This window comes from Poromitra crassiceps, assembly GCF_964638095.1.
Source record: "Poromitra crassiceps genome assembly, chromosome: 16".
Classification (NCBI taxonomy): domain Eukaryota; kingdom Metazoa; phylum Chordata; class Actinopteri; order Beryciformes; family Melamphaidae; genus Poromitra; species Poromitra crassiceps.
Window position 1 is genome coordinate 18,442,765 of NC_139645.1, and position 19,745 is coordinate 18,462,509.

Consider the following 19,745-nt stretch of genomic DNA (forward strand, 5'->3'; position numbering starts at 1 on the left):
AGGACCCCATGGGAAAAAACAAGCTGACTGTACATAATCATCCCACTTGACACCTAAAGTTCGCCTCAGCTTTGCGCTGCTATGTACTACTAGACATTACGCTTAAAACATTTTGAAAACGCATTTGATTACTTCAAACATAACACTACAGCGAGATTGCGCCGAATGTCAAGAATTATTTGACTCAAAGAAGGTTTCCCAGGAAGTAAAGAGGAGTGAAAATCTCGCTTTACTATATACTCTCTGCTCTCCACCAGACCGCTATGCCTTTCCTGATTGGTTCGTTGAATCAGTCTTGATCCAAGATGGCTACTGCCTTGGTGGAGCATGTCGTCGCAGACGCTGGAGCATTTTTAAAGAAAGCGCCTCTCCAGGTGAGTTTATCATCATTTGAGATTCTAGTCTAGAAGCTTAAAATAAAGCAGCTCGCCCGCAGGAAAGGTTGAGTCCACCGAGGGCCCGTCAATCAGACTGTGATGCCTGCTAGTCACCACAAGGGACCACGCCAGTCAGCTGTGTTTGCTCTTTAACACAATCAAAGGATAATCATTACTTCTGGCTATGCGTCTATTCGCTGCAGTAAATACATCCTTGTGTATTAAATTGCCTTTGTTTGGGCTCTGTTCAGACGTTGCTATGTGTTATGCTAATAGCCTATCTATGCTATGCTAATTGTTATGCATCTCTCCCGGGTTGTGACCCGGGGGTCCTATCTGAATTGTCATGATGACCAGGGGTTAACCCGGGTCAAGTAGCCCTGGTCCAACCCTGGTCGTTGGTGTGTACGTAAAGACCTAAATACTGCCAGGGTTGTGGAGGGAGGTAACGTAGGGCCATATGAAATCTGTTTTATTTTTTCACCAAATTCTTTTTATTTTTTTCGTTTTCATTTTAATTATACAGGTTAGGTTTTTGTTGTTTTTGTCTCGCTCTGACAGCCTCTTCGACATGTTTGTCAAACTAGTGAAAACCAAGTTGTGAGGTGACGTAACTAAGTAGGGTTGCCACCTTTCATGCAGAAAAATAAGGGATGCCTCCCACAGCAAGCCCCCCCCCCGCACCGGGTGCAGGGGGTGCGGGGCCAGTCAGCAGTAGTAAATCAAATCGTCGTTTTTCCAGTTATAAACCCATAAATAAATGGGTATATGAGAAAAAATTAACTTTCTCAGAACATTTTTATTTTATTGGGGTGTTTTGAGAGGAGGTCGGCCTTCTTACGTGGGTGGGACCCTTAGAAATGACACTGAGCGTCTGTGCTGATTTGACTTGTAGGAAATCGGGAAGAACATCTACACCCTGAAAGATGTGGTGGATGAGATCCGGGACAAAGCCACCAGGAGGAGTCTGGCCTTCCTGCCGTACCAGCTGAACTTCAGAGAGCCTCACCCCGAGCACATCAGACTGGGTAAACCTCACGCCACCAGCTGTTCTGCCCAATTCTGCATCCCTGCAGAGAATTGCTTCCGCCTTCCCCTCCCCACCTCAACTAGCAGACATTGTAATGATTTCTACAGCCATGTAGGGGTTTTCCTGGCTCAGAATGGGCCTTTGGGGGGTGACTCCGCATGACAGTAAGCGTGATTGGTCCAATCGATCAGACCAATCATGCTTCGTGTCATGCGTACATTTGACGTTTGGGGTTAGTCTATTCACCTTATGTAGCCCTGCCCACTTGACCCATTGTGTTACGACTTGCTGTTCAAAATGCCGGCTGTTTTACCTGCTCAAACTGGTCTGACTCACCTGGTCAAACCTAGTTTGACTCACATATGAGTCAGACTAGGTTCATGAGTCACAGGAAGTGCTGCTCCCACACAGCGCTGAGCCTCCCTCCCTCCTCTGCAGCAGCTGGTCTGACCTCTCTTGTGTTTGTCCTCTCTGTCAGTGAGCGAGTTCTCCAAGAAGACAGGAGACTACCCCAGCCTGTCAGCCACAGACATCAAGGTCCTGGCTCTGACCTACCAGCTGGAGCTAGAGCATGTCGGGGCCGAACACCTGAGGAAGGAGCCAGAATTCAAGGTACCAACGACTAGGGATGCACCGATTGCGATTTTGTTGGCCGATTCCGATTTCCGATTTTTGAATAGTCTGACTTGCCGATACCGATTTTTGCCGATTCCGATTTTTTTTCTAAGAACAATAATTGGCAGGTTATTTTTTTACTTTTTAACTTTGCTTTAATAGAAAATTAACATTCATGTCACATTTCTTATAATTTGCATGAGGTAGGACGATCTCACTCAAAAACATCTCAAAATAAAAATGTTCCAGGTTACTGGACAGAGCTTTTCTTTTTTGTGTAAATACAATGAATATAAAACAATTAATTCCAGTATATCCCACAGCTATCATGCATTTACTTTTCCAAAAGAAAAAAGGTGCAACAGAACAGGGGCTTCAGATGGAAAGTAGCCTATGGCTAAATCTGTTACAAAGCATCTCTTCCCCTATGGGGTTTAATGCTTTTTTGTATAGGCCTATGTCCCTGCCAAATAAACGAATAAAATAAAATAAATAAACGTCAAAATGTTATCCATGGACAAGGAGTTTATAGCCTATAGCTCTGGAGCCCAGAGACCTTCGAAGCCATGCCCACTCTACAGTTGTGGATTTGACTGTTATTGAGTAGCCTAGATGAGGAAATGAGTTTGAGTTGATTCAGTTTGAATATCGTAGTTTACACACAGAGCGCGTTTTTTTTAATCCGCCATTCGGAAAAAAATCATCTCTCACAGAAAACCTTGCACACTGGTCCGATGCGTTTTATTATTATGTTTGTCGTTCTATTCGCAATACGAAACAAAACTCCTCTCCTGGCTGTACACATTAACGTTGCTGTAATTGACAGGTGGGTCAAAACTCGCATTGCAATTTCGTGCCGTATATTCGCATCGCTCTTGATGTGTAAGGACCTTAAGGGTTACAATGTGACTGACAGATAGCAGCAGCAGCAGGCAGCGGTGATGTGGAGGCTGGTCGGGGAAGAGGGGACAGTGAGGTGAAGCGAGCCGCTCACACTGGAGTGTACTGTGGACTCCAACCTACCCGGCGGCCGCTCCGCGGCTCCACACCGACGAAGACATGCTGTGGCATGTGTGTACTGTGTAGTGGCAGCTTTTGTTTTGGCTGCAACGGAATGGCTGCAACTCATCCACTCTGTCTCGCTGCTTTTGGGTTCGCGCACGTCACTTGAAAATCGGCTCACAGAATCGGCATTTTAGAGTGACCGGCGCAGATCACCGATTGAGGCCGATCACGTGAAAATCGGCCATTTCCGGTCACGTGCCGATCGATCGGTGCATCCCTACCAACGACTAGGGATGGGTGTCGTTAGCCTGGGTAAACCCAGCCTCCACGTGACCTGCTCTCAGACCTGCTCTCAGTCACTACACTACACTACTAGTGACTGAGAGCAGGTCTGAGAGCAGGTCACGTTGAGGCTGGGTTTACCCAGGCTAGGGTGTCGTTTCATATTTTTCGATACCGGTGCTAAAACGATACTTCTAAAACGGTACCGTTGCCTAAACGGTGCCTGAAACGGTACTTTAAAAAAGTTAAACCATATTTAAACCTATTTTTTTATTTAAAGAGGCTGTAAACAATAATTTTATGTGTTAAGCCCTAGAATGTTAGTGAAGGTGCGTGCGGCGCCCGTTTCGGAGCACCGGGCACTCAGCAGCTCGGGCGTGGCACCTAAATGAGGCACCTAAATCTGGGTTGCAATTCGGTACCGGTAGTATGATTGATTGATTGATTTTTATTTAGTACAAGAATATTACTTAAAGTATGTAACAAAAAGTAGTACAAGGATAAAAACACATACAGTTGTTCAACTGATTTCCACTGTGGTCCCAAGTATTGGTTGTAAAAGAACCGGTACCATATTGGTACCTTGTTTCGATACCCAACCCTACCAACGACAAGTGTAAAGGCCCGTTCACATCTAGAACGAGAACTACAAACTGTAAGGAGGCCCTGCTGCTCAAGCTTCACACTACAACCAGTGTTGTAGTTGAGTTGAGATTATGAGGCTGTGAACACACAACACAGCCTCATTTAGATTGTTAACTTGATAGTTCCGTCGAGCAACAGTAATAATCTGCACATTTTCTCTTTCAGGTTCAAATTCAAAGCACACAGCGCCACCCAGAGGCTCCGGTTAATATCGCAGGATTCCACTTTCCCTCCAGGGTAAAACTGATGATGTGTTTATCCATGAATTGTTTAAAAATCGTATTGAGGAGTAAAATCAAATGTAGTCATCGTTGTGTAATTTAGTGTAAAGCATATTTCTCTTATGGTTGGCGGTGCTTGTAGAGGCCTGGGGACGGTTCCTCCAGCGACCGACAGACTCCAGCTCAGACCCAGACCTCCGGCCCTGGTGAGGAGTTTAACAGCTTCCAGTTCTGGAGGAACCCGCTGCCTAACATCGAGGCAGACCTGCTGGACTTGCTAGTGAGTTAACGTCCCATATTGTTGTTATTCAAGTAGGGCTGGGCAACAATCCAATATAATTGTTTGTCTTTCAGTGAATCATAACTTCATGATATGAAGATATTTTGATATTATGATGCACAATTCTGTTGTTTAAATTGATGAGACACATTTTAAGGAATCTTGTTTGAAATGTCAGTTTTGTTTAACCAAACACTTAACATTACCATGTAGTTCAACATGATGAAATAATATTTTGAAAATTGTTACAGTAATTTTTTAAGGGAAAGAATGTCAAAGTTATCTGATTCCAGCTTCTTAAATGTGAATATTTTCTGGTTTCTTTACTCTATGACAGTAAACTGATTTTTTTTGGGTTGTGGACAGAAGACATTTGAGGACGTCATCTTTGGAAAAACACTGATCGACATGTTTCACCATTTTCTGACATTTTATACAGACCAAAGAACAAATCGATTAATCGAGAAAATAATCGACAGATTAATTGATAATGAAGATAATTGTTTGTTGCAGCCCTGTTTAACATGTGATCTAGCATACATATATCAATAGGCCTACTAGGGATCTCGCGCGCTATGTAGGCTATTCGTGCGTTCCTTTATCGCAAAAGAACTGGGATGTGGAGGCTAAATGACGTCACATCCATTTTGTTAGCATTCCATTTGCAGAAAAGTTGAGCTGGGAAGTTCACTGTTCACTGGTCAGATCCACTCGCTAGCCAGGCTAGCCATTGTTAGCAATAACAGTTGATAACAAGGCATTTCGTGGCATTTTGCGCATACAAACACTGCAGCCTCATGTCCACACAGATAGAAGTAGGCCGTGCTGTGTGTGTACAGCTGATTTAATGAGACACAAACAAGACAGAAGTGCTAAATAGCATTTATACGATTATAACTACTGTTGTTGTGCGGATCAGCCATCTTGGATTTTTGAGGTCGGGGCTGCGAGGCTCCTACGAGTTTGGAATGGGAAATACCAGCTCTAGTGACGTCACGTCCCAGCTCATGAACTTTGAACCGGTAAGATTACCAGTTCCCAGTTATAAAGGAATGCACGATATATCACTGATGATGTCACAGTGGGATTTCATCAGTGGGATTTATGACATCACTGATGATGTCACAGTGGAATTTTGATGATGTCACAGTGGGATTTATGACATCACGGATGATGTCACAGTGGGATTTATGACATCACAGTGGGACAATCACAGTGGGACAGAGAAACAAACAGACATAGCCTCAGCTCCCATTTATGATGATGATTGGAAAGGATCCTTATGATTATTATCACATTAATTTGAAAATTAATTAATTACAACAACAAACATCTTTACTGGCAATACTGCCACCTCCTCTTACACCAAGCACCACTAGCTGTTTAAAAAAAAAAAATTTTTTTTACAGTGTTAAAGTGTTTTCCTCTAACATGGATGTCGTTTATTCACCTGTCTGTCTGACAGCGTCCTCGTGTTGTCATGACGATGTTTGGTTGTTTCTTGCTTCTTGCAGAAGGTGGATGACATCATTGTGTCAGACAGCCGGTCAGAGGTGGAGAGGCTGCCAGAGACAGAGGAGAGAGAGTCTGAGGTAGGGTTGCAAATGTTGTGTATTTTCCTTCGAACACGTTAAAAATCAATAGTCGGTTAATCATATATGCTAGAAATATTGCACGCTAATTTATAGCATCGTGCATAATGTATATATACTGTACTTATAGTCTACTACAGCCTGGTTCAATGTCGTTTCATTAGCTCACAAATTCCCTCACCGTTCACCACATTTATCAGCATTATGAAGCAAATCCTCTGAGTTAATGGCTGCGTTTCCCCACAAAGAAGCTTCTTAAGCTTCTTAACTCCTTCTTAAGGAGTTAAGAAGGCTCCAAATAAGTGTTTCCCAAACGCCTTCTTAACAGCCTTCTTAACACATCGCTAAAGAAGGCTCTTAAGAAGGGTTCTGTGAAAGGTGCTATATAAATCCACAACATTCTTATTATAAAAGGAATCCATTCTGATTAGAGGAATATAGCCTACGGTAAAACATTTAAAACACAAGTAACCATATTACATAGAGGAGAGATTTTCAAGTGTTCCCCAATTGTAAACACTAAAGGGTGCATGAAAGAAAGGAAAAATGGAAAAACACAACAGTGGACACTATATTATTATGTCCTTTTTGCCTGACGCGGCTGAATCTGCGAGTGTTTCGTCGTTAAGAAGGTGTTAAGAATGCCCCAGACCCTTCTTACAAAACCTTATAACGAAAGATCATCTTAGGCTAAGAAGCAATCGGGAAACGCGTTGGCTTTGTTGGCTTCTTACGGGAGCCTTAAGAAGGGTCAAAGAAGCTTCTTAGCGCTAAGAAGCTTTTGGGAAACGCAGCCATTCTCTCTGGAGGCTGGAAGCTTCTTCTAGCCAACACAGATGTGATAGTTTGTTGAGAGCACGCTGTTCAACTATCACCTTGCACTGCACCTTCAACAAGTTAGCAAATTTGGTCGTTGTAAAACACGTTTCTCTCAACAACCGAGCAACTGAGCAGAAAACGGATTTCGCCATTGAAATCAGCCTGAATTGTAGATGTCAGCTAGTGTTTCAGTCACTCAGTGGTGTTTTGAGAAATAGTTGTTACGTGGAGCCACAACGAGAAACCAATCCGATTGATTTGAGCTACCCACTTTATAAAAGTTAATATACAGTATGTATGTGCAAAACACCTTGTCAGTTTGATACATTTGTAATCAGTTAATCAATTCTCAACGGCAATAAGTGACTTGGGGTTAATGATTAACATCCCTAGTCTGAGGACCAATCAGGGGGAGAGAGCGGGGACGATGAGGAAGAGGAAGGCGATGATGAGGACGGAGGTGGTTGGATCACTCCTGGTAACATCAACCAAGTCAAGATGGAGTCTGGTGATGGGACGGCTCCCGCTGATGTCAGAGTGGGATGCCTGACGACTGACTTCGCCATGCAGGTAACGGGGGTGTCACCGCCTCATATCTGTTACTTACTACAGTCACAATGCACCATGCAGGTAACAGGGGGGTGTCACCACCTCATATCTGTTACTTACTACAGTCACAATGCACCATGCAGGTAACAGGGGGGTGTCACCGCCTCATATCTGTTACTTACTACAGTCACAATGCACCATGCAGGTAACAGGGGGGTGTCACCACCTCATATCTGTTACTTACTACAGTCACAATGCACCATGCAGGTAACGGGGGTGTCACCACCTCATATCTGTTACTTACTACAGTCACAATGCACCATGCAGGTAACAGGGGGGTGTCACCACCTCATATCTGTTACTTACTACAGTCACAATGCACCATGCAGGTAACAGGGGGGTGTCACCACCTCATATCTGTTACTTACTACAGTCACAATGCACCATGCAGGTAACAGGGGGGTGTCACCACCTCATATCTGTTACTTACTACAGTCACAATGCACCATGCAGGTAACGGGGGTGTCACCACCTCATATCTGTTACTTACTACAGTCACAATGCACCATGCAGGTAACAGGGGGGTGTCACCACCTCATATCTGTTACTTACTACAGTCACAATGCACCATGCAGGTAACAGGGGGGTGTCACCACCTCATATCTGTTACTTACTACAGTCACAATGCACCATGCAGGTAACAGGGGGGTGTCACCACCTCATATCTGTTACTTACTACAGTCACAAGGAAAGAACATTTATTTGGCCTCTTGATTCCTTGTTTTCCAGTTGACACCGGATGTTGGGGCGTAACGCAGTGAAGGATCATGCTTTTTTTTTCATAATCTGGAGAGGGGGGAGATTAAGATTAACCGGACGGACAAACCCCGTCTTTATTTGTCATAAACATTTCAATTGTTCAAGAAAATCTGTGATAGTTAACATTTAGTTAACTATAGTTAACATTGTTTATTTTGATACAACATGAAGTAAACATCAAAAACACACTGTAAAACAATGCACAAGAAATTTAGTCAAATCCATTGCCATCTATTGTTAAATGGGTGTATTTAATGATATATTGAGAATTGGCTAATATATGAAAAAAAGTTTAATTTCATTGTGACTTTGAGGAAAGGCAGAACATTCAAATGCATCACAAGTGAACAATTTCCCTCACTTGACATATCACTGCAACAATTAATCGATTAGTTCTGAACTATTAAATTAATGGCCAACTATTCTGAGAATCGATTCATCGTTTGAGTAATTAAAAAAAATCAAAATTATGATTGCAGCTTCTTCAATGTGAATATTTTCTGGTTTATTTACTCCTCTATTACAGTAAACTGAATATCTTTGGGTTGTGGACAAGAGACAGGACAAGAGAGGATGTCATCTTGGGCTTTGGGAAACACTGATCAACATTTTCTGAAATTTTATAAACCGAAGAACTAATCAATTAATGGAGACAATATCGATTTTCAATACTTCAGTTGAAACTGTTACAAAACCCCACTGGATAAAGAACGCATGAGAGGCGAACTGAAAACGAAGGCAACTTTCTCCATTTTTTTGGGACACCAACAACGACGTTCTCTGTTGAAACCTCAAGCGACGTGAAATATGAACCGTACAACCTCGACTGAAAGCACTTCTTCTCTTTCCAGAACGTTCTCATTCAAATGGGCCTCCACGTGCTGTCTGTCAACGGCATGCTCATCAAACAAGCCAGGAACCACATTCTGCGCTGCCACGCCTGTTTCAAGTGAGTACGGTCGAGTCGCTTTCTAACAAATCGCTCGATTTAGCGTCGGTGCTAAATTCCGTTTCCATTCCAGGACCACGACCAACATGAACAAGGTGTTCTGCTCTCACTGCGGAAACAAGACGCTGAAGAAGATCGCAGTGACCGTCAACGAGGACGGGAGCACCCGGATGCATCTGTCTAAGAACCCCAAAGTGCTGAACCCAAAGGGACTGAGGGTGAGTTCATAGGACACCATGATGACACACACTGGTTTATTTCCCACCAAATATTCATAGTAATGCCTAGCACTGCTTCTACTGCAAATAAGGCAATACTCAACTTGAGAACAATACAGTATGAAAGAATACCCACTTCAATCAAGTTAATGAAAGGTCCCATATGGTGTAAAGCAGGACCCCCCTTGCCTCTGTGGTGATAAAGATGTTTGACGCGATTAGGGATGTTCGATATTGTTTTTTTTTACCGATATTCGATATCCGATAATGTCCAACTCTTAATTTCCGATACCGATATCAACCGATACCGATATAAGCGGGCTTTTTTTTCACCAAAATTTCAGGTAACAAGTTACATAATGTAGCTTAATGTAGCTGAAGAGTTTAATATATAATATGCATGTTGTGTTAAAGTTGTAAGTGTTATTGGGGCAGTGGTGGCCCAATGGTTAGAGAAGCAAGCTTGTGACCGGAAGGTCGTCGGTTCCACCCCCCGGGACCGGCAGGATAAATCTGGGTGGGGGAAGTGAAAAGGCAGTGCTTGCCCCTCCCTCATTACCACCACTGAGGTGCCCTTGAGCAAGGCCCTTAACCCCAACCGCTCCAGTGGAGCTGGTCAGTGGCCAGCAGATCAGACTGTGGTTGTACTGGTCAGCTTCCAGGTATGAATGTGTGTGTGAATGTGAACAGGGCACTCCTGAAAAAGAGAGCATTGCTCTCAGTGAGACTCCCCCTGTATAAATATATATATATATATATATATATATCGGCATGAAAACCAATACCGATATTTTCCGATATGAATTTTTTATGCTAATATCGGCCGATAATATCGGACATCCCTAGACGCGATCTAAAGTATGAAAACGCACGGGCGGCAACTAAATCCACACAATCCATATTAGAAAAGCCAGCATCTAAACGAGCCGTTTGGACTTCCGTAACTTTGTGGCGTCACAAAGGTTCGCTCAATGTCATTTTGATATGAAATAAGACTATAAGAAAGTGTTTTTTTCAAAGCAGTAGTTGTTGTTTATTCCCAGAGTTTTTTCTACCTGTAGCTGCCGCGCCATCTCTCACATGAAACGGTTAGCCAATCGGAACAGAGCGGTCGTTAGTATTAATGAGCCGCCCTTACAGAAAAAACGTGTCCACATGTTTCACCACATGTGGACACATGTTAAATTTCACATGTGAAAACATGTGTTGTATAGCAACATGTTTTCCACATGTGGAAAACAACATTTACATGGGTTTCACATGGGAATTGACATGGCTTTGACACATTTCACATGTGAAAACGTTCCAAACCCACATGCTTCCCATGGGCAAAGCACATGTTTCACATGTGTTCCACATGTTTTCACATGTGGTCACATGTGAAGTAGCACATATGAAGTTCATGTGGTTTTTCTGTAAGGGCGGTGACAGAAACAGCCTGTTCTTGGTAAGGGCTCGGAGAGATGCTGGAAAATGAACGTGCCAAAATGGATCGAGTGTGGCCTCTGGTGTGTCCCGGGGGTTACCACCACGTAATGATTTGACGTATGAACGACGCACGACGTAGCACCTTTTTAACGAAGAAAGTGACAACCTTCATGTAACCCTACCGAACCCTGATCTGCCTTTGCAGTACACGCTGCCGGCTCCTCAAGGCGGGAAACACGGAAACAACCCCCACCTGGTGGAGGACCAGCGCTTCCCCCAGCAGAGGCTGTCCCGCAAGGCGCGGCAGAAGACGGACGTGTTGGACCCGGACTACCCGGCCGGCGCGTCGCCCTTCAGCCAGAACGACATCTACAGTCGCGCCGCCAACCTCAACATCCGGGACGGCCAGGGCGGAGGGGGCAGGCGCAGGGCCAACCCCAACGCAGCGCGCAAGAAGTTTGTCAAGAAGAAATGAGAAGACCCAAACCCCCCACGAGGAGGACCGTCGGCAAGCTGTCGCAGTCGGAGCCTCCTCGTTAAAAAGACAATTTTGACGTTAAAAGATGTTTCGAGATTAAACGCAAAACTGGTATTTTCTCTCACTGAAAGTTTTCTAAAGTTAACAATTGCATAGTATACCCAGTCAAATGTCATACAAACTTGCTACATTAAACTCAATCCGACCGTGTTCAGACCAGCAAAGCTTTTGATCTTAGCACTCGTAGGCCTCCTAAATCGCACTAAAAGTTCCTAGCTAGGAGTTTCCTTTTAAGACCTACTCACTTTTACTAAGGAAGAAGATAAAGGGCGGCGTTGACCCCGTTATACTATGGATGATGTCAGGAAGCTGTGATTGGCTGTCTTGAGCCGTTTTGGGTTACATTTTTGCTTCCGTCAGTGAATTCAATAATACTGTACGAAGTATGTTGCCATATCCAGTGTAGGATTTTCTTTTTTTATTATTATTTTGGGGGTAACTGTTGGCCCCACTGTCTAAAAATTGGGGGCATTAAAATGTGTTGGGGCCACTTAAAAAAAGTAATAAGTGCATAATGTTGCTAAAGCTTAGTGCAGTCGCCTGAAAACATTTTTTTTTTTTTAGCACCACACATAATTTAAAAATACATGTGAAAAATGTATTTGAGTTCTGAGTTTAAGTCCGGATTCTGTGAATAAAGTCAGAATTCAGTGGGATGGGGGGGGGGGGGGGGGGGGGTTGGGATAGAATTATGCGTTAAAAAATTATGAAAAACAAAAAAAGTCAGAATTCGGAGAAAAAAAAGTCTGAATTCTCAGATTAAACTCAGAACTGAGGAAAAAAGTCAGCATACTGTTACATGTGACATTGCTGATGTCACTGATGAGGTCTCTCATCATTTCAGTTTTTAGCGGCATTCTGATATTGTTTGCGTGCATTTTTGCCCTTGCCCCTGGCTTAACTCCTACGCTGTATCCAAATAAAGATTTTAAAATCAAAATGAAGGCAAAGTGTCACTGATTGAGCATAAGTAGGATCATTTTCACAGATTTAACATGACTAGTCAAGTGTGCAGCTAATTGTCAGCCTCTTATGGCTGCATTATACATGTGTGGCAGCTCATTAACAATTAGCGGGTATGCCTAAGAAGAAGCATCGTTATCAGACTAAAATAACCATGGCTGATATAGTGAGAGGGGCAAACCAAACTGGATACAGGAACAACTTTTACTTCTTGCCCAACTTGTGGATGAAAAGAAGGACATTACAGTATTAAAGGGAAATTTGGAGTTGGGATAACTTCAAAAGCCATGTGAGAAGCATGGGGAAATATCTGCTGGCAAATAAATGCGGCTTTCCCACTTGTGAACAGAACCTACGATGAGTAAGCTCCTGCCCCCCTCCCTCCTATCCCCCCCCGTCTCTTGCCCTGTCCCTCCTATCCCCGTGTCTCTCCTACCCCCCCGTCTCTTTCCCTGTCCCTCCTACCCCCCTGGCTCCCTTGTCACAACCTTGATCGTCAGTGTTATAGAATATAGACCCTTCTAACGGTGGCCATTTTGTGTGGAAAAGGGCAGGGTAAACACAGGTGCAACCAAAACACTGACAGTTTCAAACTTCCATGATTGGAATTTGGAAACCCTCATTAGTGTTTTGCTTGCATCTGTGTTTATTCTGCCTTTTCGACACAAAATGGCCCCTGTGAAAAGGGTCTATTGGGTTTTGCGGTCGGTTGGTGAGGTCACTGCATCCTTGACTAGCTCTGCTCTACTATGACGATCGTGAGGATATTATCATCATAGCACTTTTTAAAAGTTCATTATCATTAAATGTTTCTAAAAAATGTTGATGCAATACTGGGCCACAGCTATTTTAGGATGTTTGTGATTTGCTCTTAGTGACTTAGGAGTCCTCTTCGAGTACTTCTAACTTGTCACAGGTTTAGGAGCTGGTTTTAGTGCTAAAACACTTTGTGAAATACTCTTAGACCAAAAATGTAGGAAAGAAAGTTAGGATTGGCACACCCATTATTTTTAAGAGTTTCTTCTAAAGCAGCAAGTTAGGAGCTACTTTTAGCCTTAAGATCGTTAATAGGCTGTTAACAGGCTTGTTAATATAACTAGAAATATTGCACGGTCATTTCTAGTGTCGCCTGTAGCTCGTGTAGTGAGATGTAACCATAACATTGGATTTTAAGAGCTATTTTACTGTAGATTTTCTGTTCATGTCATTTTCAAATTGATTGTGCCAACACCCAAAATAAATTCTGAAGTCAACACTTTCCACTGATTTTGCAGTACTGATGAAATGACAGAAGATTTTAATTATTAATTTTTTTGCGATAAATATAAGATTCAAATGTACAGACTGTCAATGTATACCCTTTATGGTTTTCACATAATCCCCAAACCATATCTAAAAGACAGTATAAAAGCAAATGCTTTTCCAGACTTGTCTATATACACTTTGTGGTGACTATCATGATTACAACCGATATTCCAATCAGCCACTTCCGTAGGTGGAAATCATGTTCTTGACACCATCCTATTGTAAAGGATAGTCTGATGAGCAGACTGCAGTTAGTCGTCGTCATCCTAAACGTCAGGAGGACAGTCTGAGGTGGCGTTACTCCAGAGAAAACTCATCGCCCTGTGTCACGTCAGCTCGTGCTCCAGGCGTGGGCTCGTTCAGTAAGGCGTCCAGCTCAGGGTCGGAGAAGTCGGGAGCCGATTGGTCAGACGACGATGGGTCGGGACGTTTGGCTGGTTCTGTGAGGTCGGGCTCTTTGATTGGTTCTGGCGTGGGGGTGTCGCCGACAGCGGGCTCTTCTGTGGTCAGCCCGCTCAGCTCGGCGCTGAGGTCAACCAGCGGCTCCACACTCTCTCTCTTGGGAAGCACAAAGTCCAGAGGCTCCAGGACCGTGCTGGCGTCGATGCGACCCAGACTGCTGTACTTGTGGACTTGTGTTGGAGGAACACCTGTAAGACAGGCAAAGAGAGGAATGTGGACATGTTCCAAAGTAGGGATGTTCATCAATAATCGATAATTGATCGTTGAGGGATGAATTCGATCACGTGGAATTTTTATCGATGATTATTTTTTTTATTTTATTTTTTTGCAGACTAGGTTTGGGTGGAATTTGTTCCTCCTCGCCCCACTCCATTGCACAGCCGACTAACGTGAGGTGGAGCTTCATATAGTCTCTAGTTTTCTGGCTGCATGGGCACGGGCCTTTGTGCCAACAAAACTGTTTTAAACATGGGGAATTCACACCGGCATGCGCCGGGGACACAAACAAATGCACCCAGCGGTCTGCGGACCTCAGTGAGGCTCAGGCCTGTTGATTTGACTCTTGTGCTGTCAGCTAAGCTGGAAGACGCCGATTGCCTTACATCATGTAACCTGACATGTAACATGTTTGTTTACCTGGCCACAGCGCTAGTGTCTGATATTCTTACTACACAGCGGCATCGCCATTATAGCTGGCCGAGAACAAGCAACGTTATTACCAGACCAGAGTAAAAAAAAAAATATATATATATATATATATTATTATTATTATTATTATTACGCTATCGATAATCGATAATTGATCGTTAATTTTCCCGAATTTCGATTATGGAAATTGTTCAAAATGAACATCCCTGTTCCAAAGCCCTGCAAATTTAGTCACAATTCTTGTATTTTATCAATTTTCAAGGGTCTTTTTATTTGCGTTCTTCTTACCCAGAATGAGAGCGAGTTGGGCTGGAGGGAACAGCACCTGCAGACAGCGGTTGAGGAACGGAACCAGGTCTTCTGCGAAAGCACAGCAGAACTGCACAAACAGCTCCCTCTCTCTGCTGCTGAAGGCCGACTCCTCAGCCCTGTGGAACACCAGGATCAGCTTGGTCACCTAGAAACACAACGTCCTTATTACCAGTGCAGTACACACAACCTACAGACCCAACAGCAGAGGGATGTATAGGTGTCCTGCATAAAGATTATTTGGAATAAATTAGTTCATAACTATCAGGAATATCTAGTAGCCGATTTACCGAGGTACTAGTCATGCTTACCTTCATGAGGGCATCTTCTAGGTATTTGGTGACGTCCTGGGCCAGTCCAATGGGGCAGCAGAGTCGCAGGTCGTTGAAGGCGGTCAGAATGTTGTTGAGGAAGCAGGCCAGGGGCTGGAAGTCCAGCAGAGACATGGGGGGCTGCAGGGTGCCGGGCTGGGCGCCGGGTGCCACGGCCGGGATGCTTCCCCCCAGCACTGAGGGCAGGGAGATGAGCGTGTACAGGTTCATGTCCTCCTGGAACTTGTCCACCGCCTCCTGGACGGCCCTGTGGAAGGTGTCCCCCGCCACTCTCTGGAACATGGGCGCCAGCTGCCCGCGGAAGTCCGCCCCCACTCTGCTGAAAGACAGGCCAAAGTACATGCACTGTCCCAGCAGGGAGTCCAGGCGCCCGCCCACCCCGCGCTGCAGGTCCCCGTCCAAAGTCTCCAGGAACTCGGCCACCTTCTGCACCACCCAGCCGTGGAAGATGGCGCCCTCGTTGACGGCGGCGGCGGCTCCTCCGGGCGGCACCAGCGGGTCCTCGTCGGAGAAGATGGCCCGGTACTGCGTGATGATGTCGAAGAGGTGCACGCGGCAGGCCTCGATGGTCTTGGTGATGTGGAAGTAGGCGTCGTCGTCGGGGACGGCGGCGAGGATGGAGCGCAGCCAGGTGCCGCGCGTCTGCAGGAACTTCACCCGCAGCTCCGCCTCGGTGAACACGTCCATCCTGCGCAGGTAGCCGATCACACGGAGGCAAACGGGAAGCTGGGAGTTGCTGCGCAGCTGCTGCAGGAGCTGGTTCAGCATGAGCTGAGTCGACTGGCGCACCTCATGGACGATGCCCTTAGGACGAAAAAAACATCTCGTCTCACACAAAGCAATGAATTGACCCAGAAATAGGTTTAACTTGAATTAGAATCTACATTGTTTGACAGCTATTTTTAAAAGGGATGATTGAGCTATTCACATTAGTGCAAGGCAAACAAACTCTAGTGTAACCTTCTGAATGTCCTAAGTAGGGCCGGGTATTGGCAAGGACCTCACGATACGACATAAACAATAATACAATGCGATATGATACATATTGCGATATATTGCATTTACTGAAAATCTTAAAATAGAGCTGAAAATACAAGTTGCTGTGTACCACCCAGCTAGTGTAATAATATGTACATCACATTGTACTGATAACTCCGTGCACAAATCCGTGGAGTCAAAACTATTTAATTCAAAGTTTTCATTTCAATTTATTAGAACGGTATTTGCAAATTTGCACAGTTGCGCAATGTGTTACTGAACACATTGAAATAAAAATAAAGTGCATAACTAAGTATTCCTATTCTGTCACTCACTGAACACATGGCTGTGCAAAAAATCAATACAGCGATATATGGCCGACGGCCATATGGATTTTATTGCACAGCCCGAGTCCTAAGAGAGGGCTCTCTTAGTGATCAGTACTACAGGTTTAATTTGGATCTTAACTTGAAGGTCTTAACATGCCAACAGCCAGTACCGACTCTTACCTGGATGACTGGGAGTGCTGAGTGCTTCTTCTCCAGTCTCTTCACATAAGCTGCCAGCTCCAGTGCCTCCTCATAGTAGCCGTTGCGGACGCAGGTGTCCATGAGCTGAGGGATCTCCAAGATTTCCAGGATTTCAGTGTGACGATTCAGCGTGAGACTGTTCATCCGACGACTGGCCCCAATCTCCTCCGCCTCCTTCATAAACCCCCTGTATGGAAACAAACACAAACGTGTTAGCACGTCACGTGTTAGCACGTGTTAGCACGACCAGCAACACAGTCAACAAGTCACCACAAGTAATTCATAGACATCAACAACCAGGGGAACCCAGCTGATCTGTGGATGATCAACTTCCCAGTTCTCTACAACTTTTATTTTGAAGGCTACAGGAATAAACATTTCAAAAGATGTTTGAAGAACCGTTGCATCCAGCGTTGGGACCGATGGTACGCTCTGAGTTCTTTTGTCCCCCACGATCAAATGGAACTATTTGTGCTTTCAAATGGGGTCGTGTTTACGACATGAGTCCATATGAATGCCCCCCTCATGTGGTATTCACGACATGGTAAATGGTAAGTGGAAATTTTCTGAAAGCTTCGAGTTCACAACATGGACATGGATGTGGATGGAAAGTTGGCCGCTTGGCCGCTGCACCGCCTCGCCCGCAGCTCGGCTGCTGCGTAGCCTCACCTGCCCTATTGGTGCGTGCATAATGTGTCCCTCTCTCTCTCCCTCAGTCTCTCTCCCCCTCTCCTCTCTCCCCTTTTCCTCTCCCTCAGACTCTCTCTCGTGTGTGTGTGTGTGTGTGTGTGTGTGTGTGTGTGTGTGTGTGTGTGTCAATGCCTATGTATGACATCACTGATGACATCATCAGTGATGGCATGACATCATTGATGACATCACTGATGACATAGGCAATTAGGGCAATCACCTAATTTAAAAAATCCGGCTGTGTCAGACACCCCCTGAAAGTCTCAGCCCGATCGTGCGTAAAATGGCATAGCTGTGGCCGGCAAAAAAATTGAAACAGAACAGAGTCCACATTGCCAAATTTATAGATAGATAGATAGATAGATAGATAGATAGATAGTCTCATCGTTTTTCCTCTGTCATTATACCTGCAACTGCGCAGTGCGCATGCTGCTCACGACATCGTGACCACTTGAACGCCAAGCATATCGTGTACACGACTTCCCAACTCGTAAATACAAGTTCAAAAGTTCCATTTGAAGGCACCATATTGCTCTGCCCAGGTGCGTCCATCCATCCATCATCACACACTCAGTATCTTCAGTGTCACATGATTGTGGAGTGCTGTAGATAACTGTGGAGACTGTGATCGCTCAACACTGACCTGCATTTTTCCCCAAAGCTGGGCAGCTTGTCCAGCAGTGTGGACACGCTGCTCTCCACTCGGCCGAAGTCGCGGTAGATCTCCTGGGTGCAGTCCGCCGTGCGGATGAAGGTCTTGTAGTTTTTGAAGGCCAGCTCGCGGGTCTGCTGCAGGATCTGAGCCCGCTCCTCGGCCAGTCGCTCCGGCTCGCGGCCCAGCTTCTCCACCCCGTACGAGCTGAGCTCCGACAGGTAGGCCGCGAAGTCCGGGTTGTCCCTCCAGTTGTCCGGGAAGCTGTCTTTTCATTATTAACAGCATGGTAAAGAAATGGAAAAAAACAAACAAACCCCAACAGATAAATGCCAGGGGATCACAAGTATTATCACCATTCATAGTCCTAATCTTTTCAGTTTTGTCAGTATGCCATACAGTGTGAATTGTATGGCATACTGACAAAATGATATATTGTGTCTGCAGTGCTGAACATAACGATATATCGCTGTGATGTTTCAACACTTTATATTATATTTTATTAATTTATTAACAACATGGCAAACAAATAAATCAAACAATCAAACAGAGGACACTGACACTGAAATCATAAATCAGTTCATAAGAATGTGATATGGTACATTTATGGTTTTAATTGCTTTTCTATTTTTGGAATATTGAATTGTTTAATGTATTGTTTTTCAGTTTAACATGTTAGAAAAAGATGCTTTATGATTGGAAAACCTTAAGACTTATCAGTAAAAAAACAACAACAACACAAATGAATGTTCAGATATCTTGCCAAAAAATACAAGAGTAGGGACAGGACAGTTATATTTCTGAACACAGATCTCTGTATACACAACACTAACGGGAGACAAGACCAAAATATACGAGACAAATCTTCTGGTATGTTACCCGTTGACAAAATGAGCTCTGAGCACTGAGCAGTAATAGTAGAAATACCTTTAAATATTGAAGCCAAAATACTCTCGTCTTCCACGTCTACAGGTGCAGCCATGTTGGCTCCGATCCGTCAGGGATCAACTCCAGCTGCTCACGCGCGGTGCTAATATCCCATACGCACATGAAAGCGCGTCATAAACACATATATTTTTCTTATTTGTCTGAACGTTAAAGAAATGTGGTCTAAACTGCCCATATGTATGAAAACGGACTCCCAAAGTCTGACTGACAAACAGTGAGCAGCAGCAGTGACAGCAGGGTGTTCTTCCTCTTCCGGGTTTCTTCTTCGTTCGTTTTGAGGCGAATGACCGAAAGGTGGCTGTAACCTGTAACCTGTAACCGCCATCTACTGGACTGGAGTGTGCCGTAGGTCGTGGAAGAGTCGAGACTTTGAGGATAATGATTTTCACAGTCTACTCTTGAACTCTTAGATTCTGTTGCATCATGTTTGCTTTAAAACTGATAACAAAAAAAAATGCTGGCATGTCTGTCTCTTCCGGTCTGTCTGATCACACACTACCGGTAGGTGGCAGTATGCACGTTGGTTTTGGAACTCTTCGTGAACACAGCGAAGAAGAACAT

At 44.4% G+C, this 19,745-nt stretch overlaps 2 protein-coding genes across 2 annotated transcripts; one reads left to right on the forward strand and one right to left on the reverse strand.

Moving 5' to 3' along the window:
- Window positions 1–305: 305 nt before the first annotated feature.
- Window positions 306–12,279, forward strand: nob1 (NIN1 (RPN12) binding protein 1 homolog; the record flags this gene model as incomplete). The annotated part of the gene is made up of 10 exons (XM_083653124.1): window positions 306–374; window positions 1,273–1,405; window positions 1,886–2,019; window positions 4,120–4,191; window positions 4,318–4,455; window positions 5,970–6,047; window positions 7,260–7,436; window positions 9,086–9,183; window positions 9,257–9,401; window positions 11,035–12,279. The coding sequence occupies 10 exons, from the start codon at window positions 306–308 to the stop codon at window positions 11,302–11,304; spliced, it is 1,314 nt and encodes a 437-aa protein (XP_083509250.1). The 3' UTR covers window positions 11,305–12,279.
- Window positions 12,280–13,632: 1,353 nt separating this feature from the next.
- Window positions 13,633–19,353, reverse strand: cog8 (component of oligomeric golgi complex 8). The gene is made up of 6 exons (XM_083652593.1): window positions 19,164–19,353; window positions 18,228–18,504; window positions 16,874–17,081; window positions 15,366–16,190; window positions 15,034–15,202; window positions 13,633–14,285 (listed from the first exon to the last, which is right to left on the reverse strand). The coding sequence occupies exons 1-6, from the start codon at window positions 19,216–19,218 to the stop codon at window positions 13,933–13,935; spliced, it is 1,887 nt and encodes a 628-aa protein (XP_083508719.1). The 5' UTR covers window positions 19,219–19,353; the 3' UTR covers window positions 13,633–13,932.
- Between the last annotated feature and the right edge of the window lie 392 nt (window positions 19,354–19,745).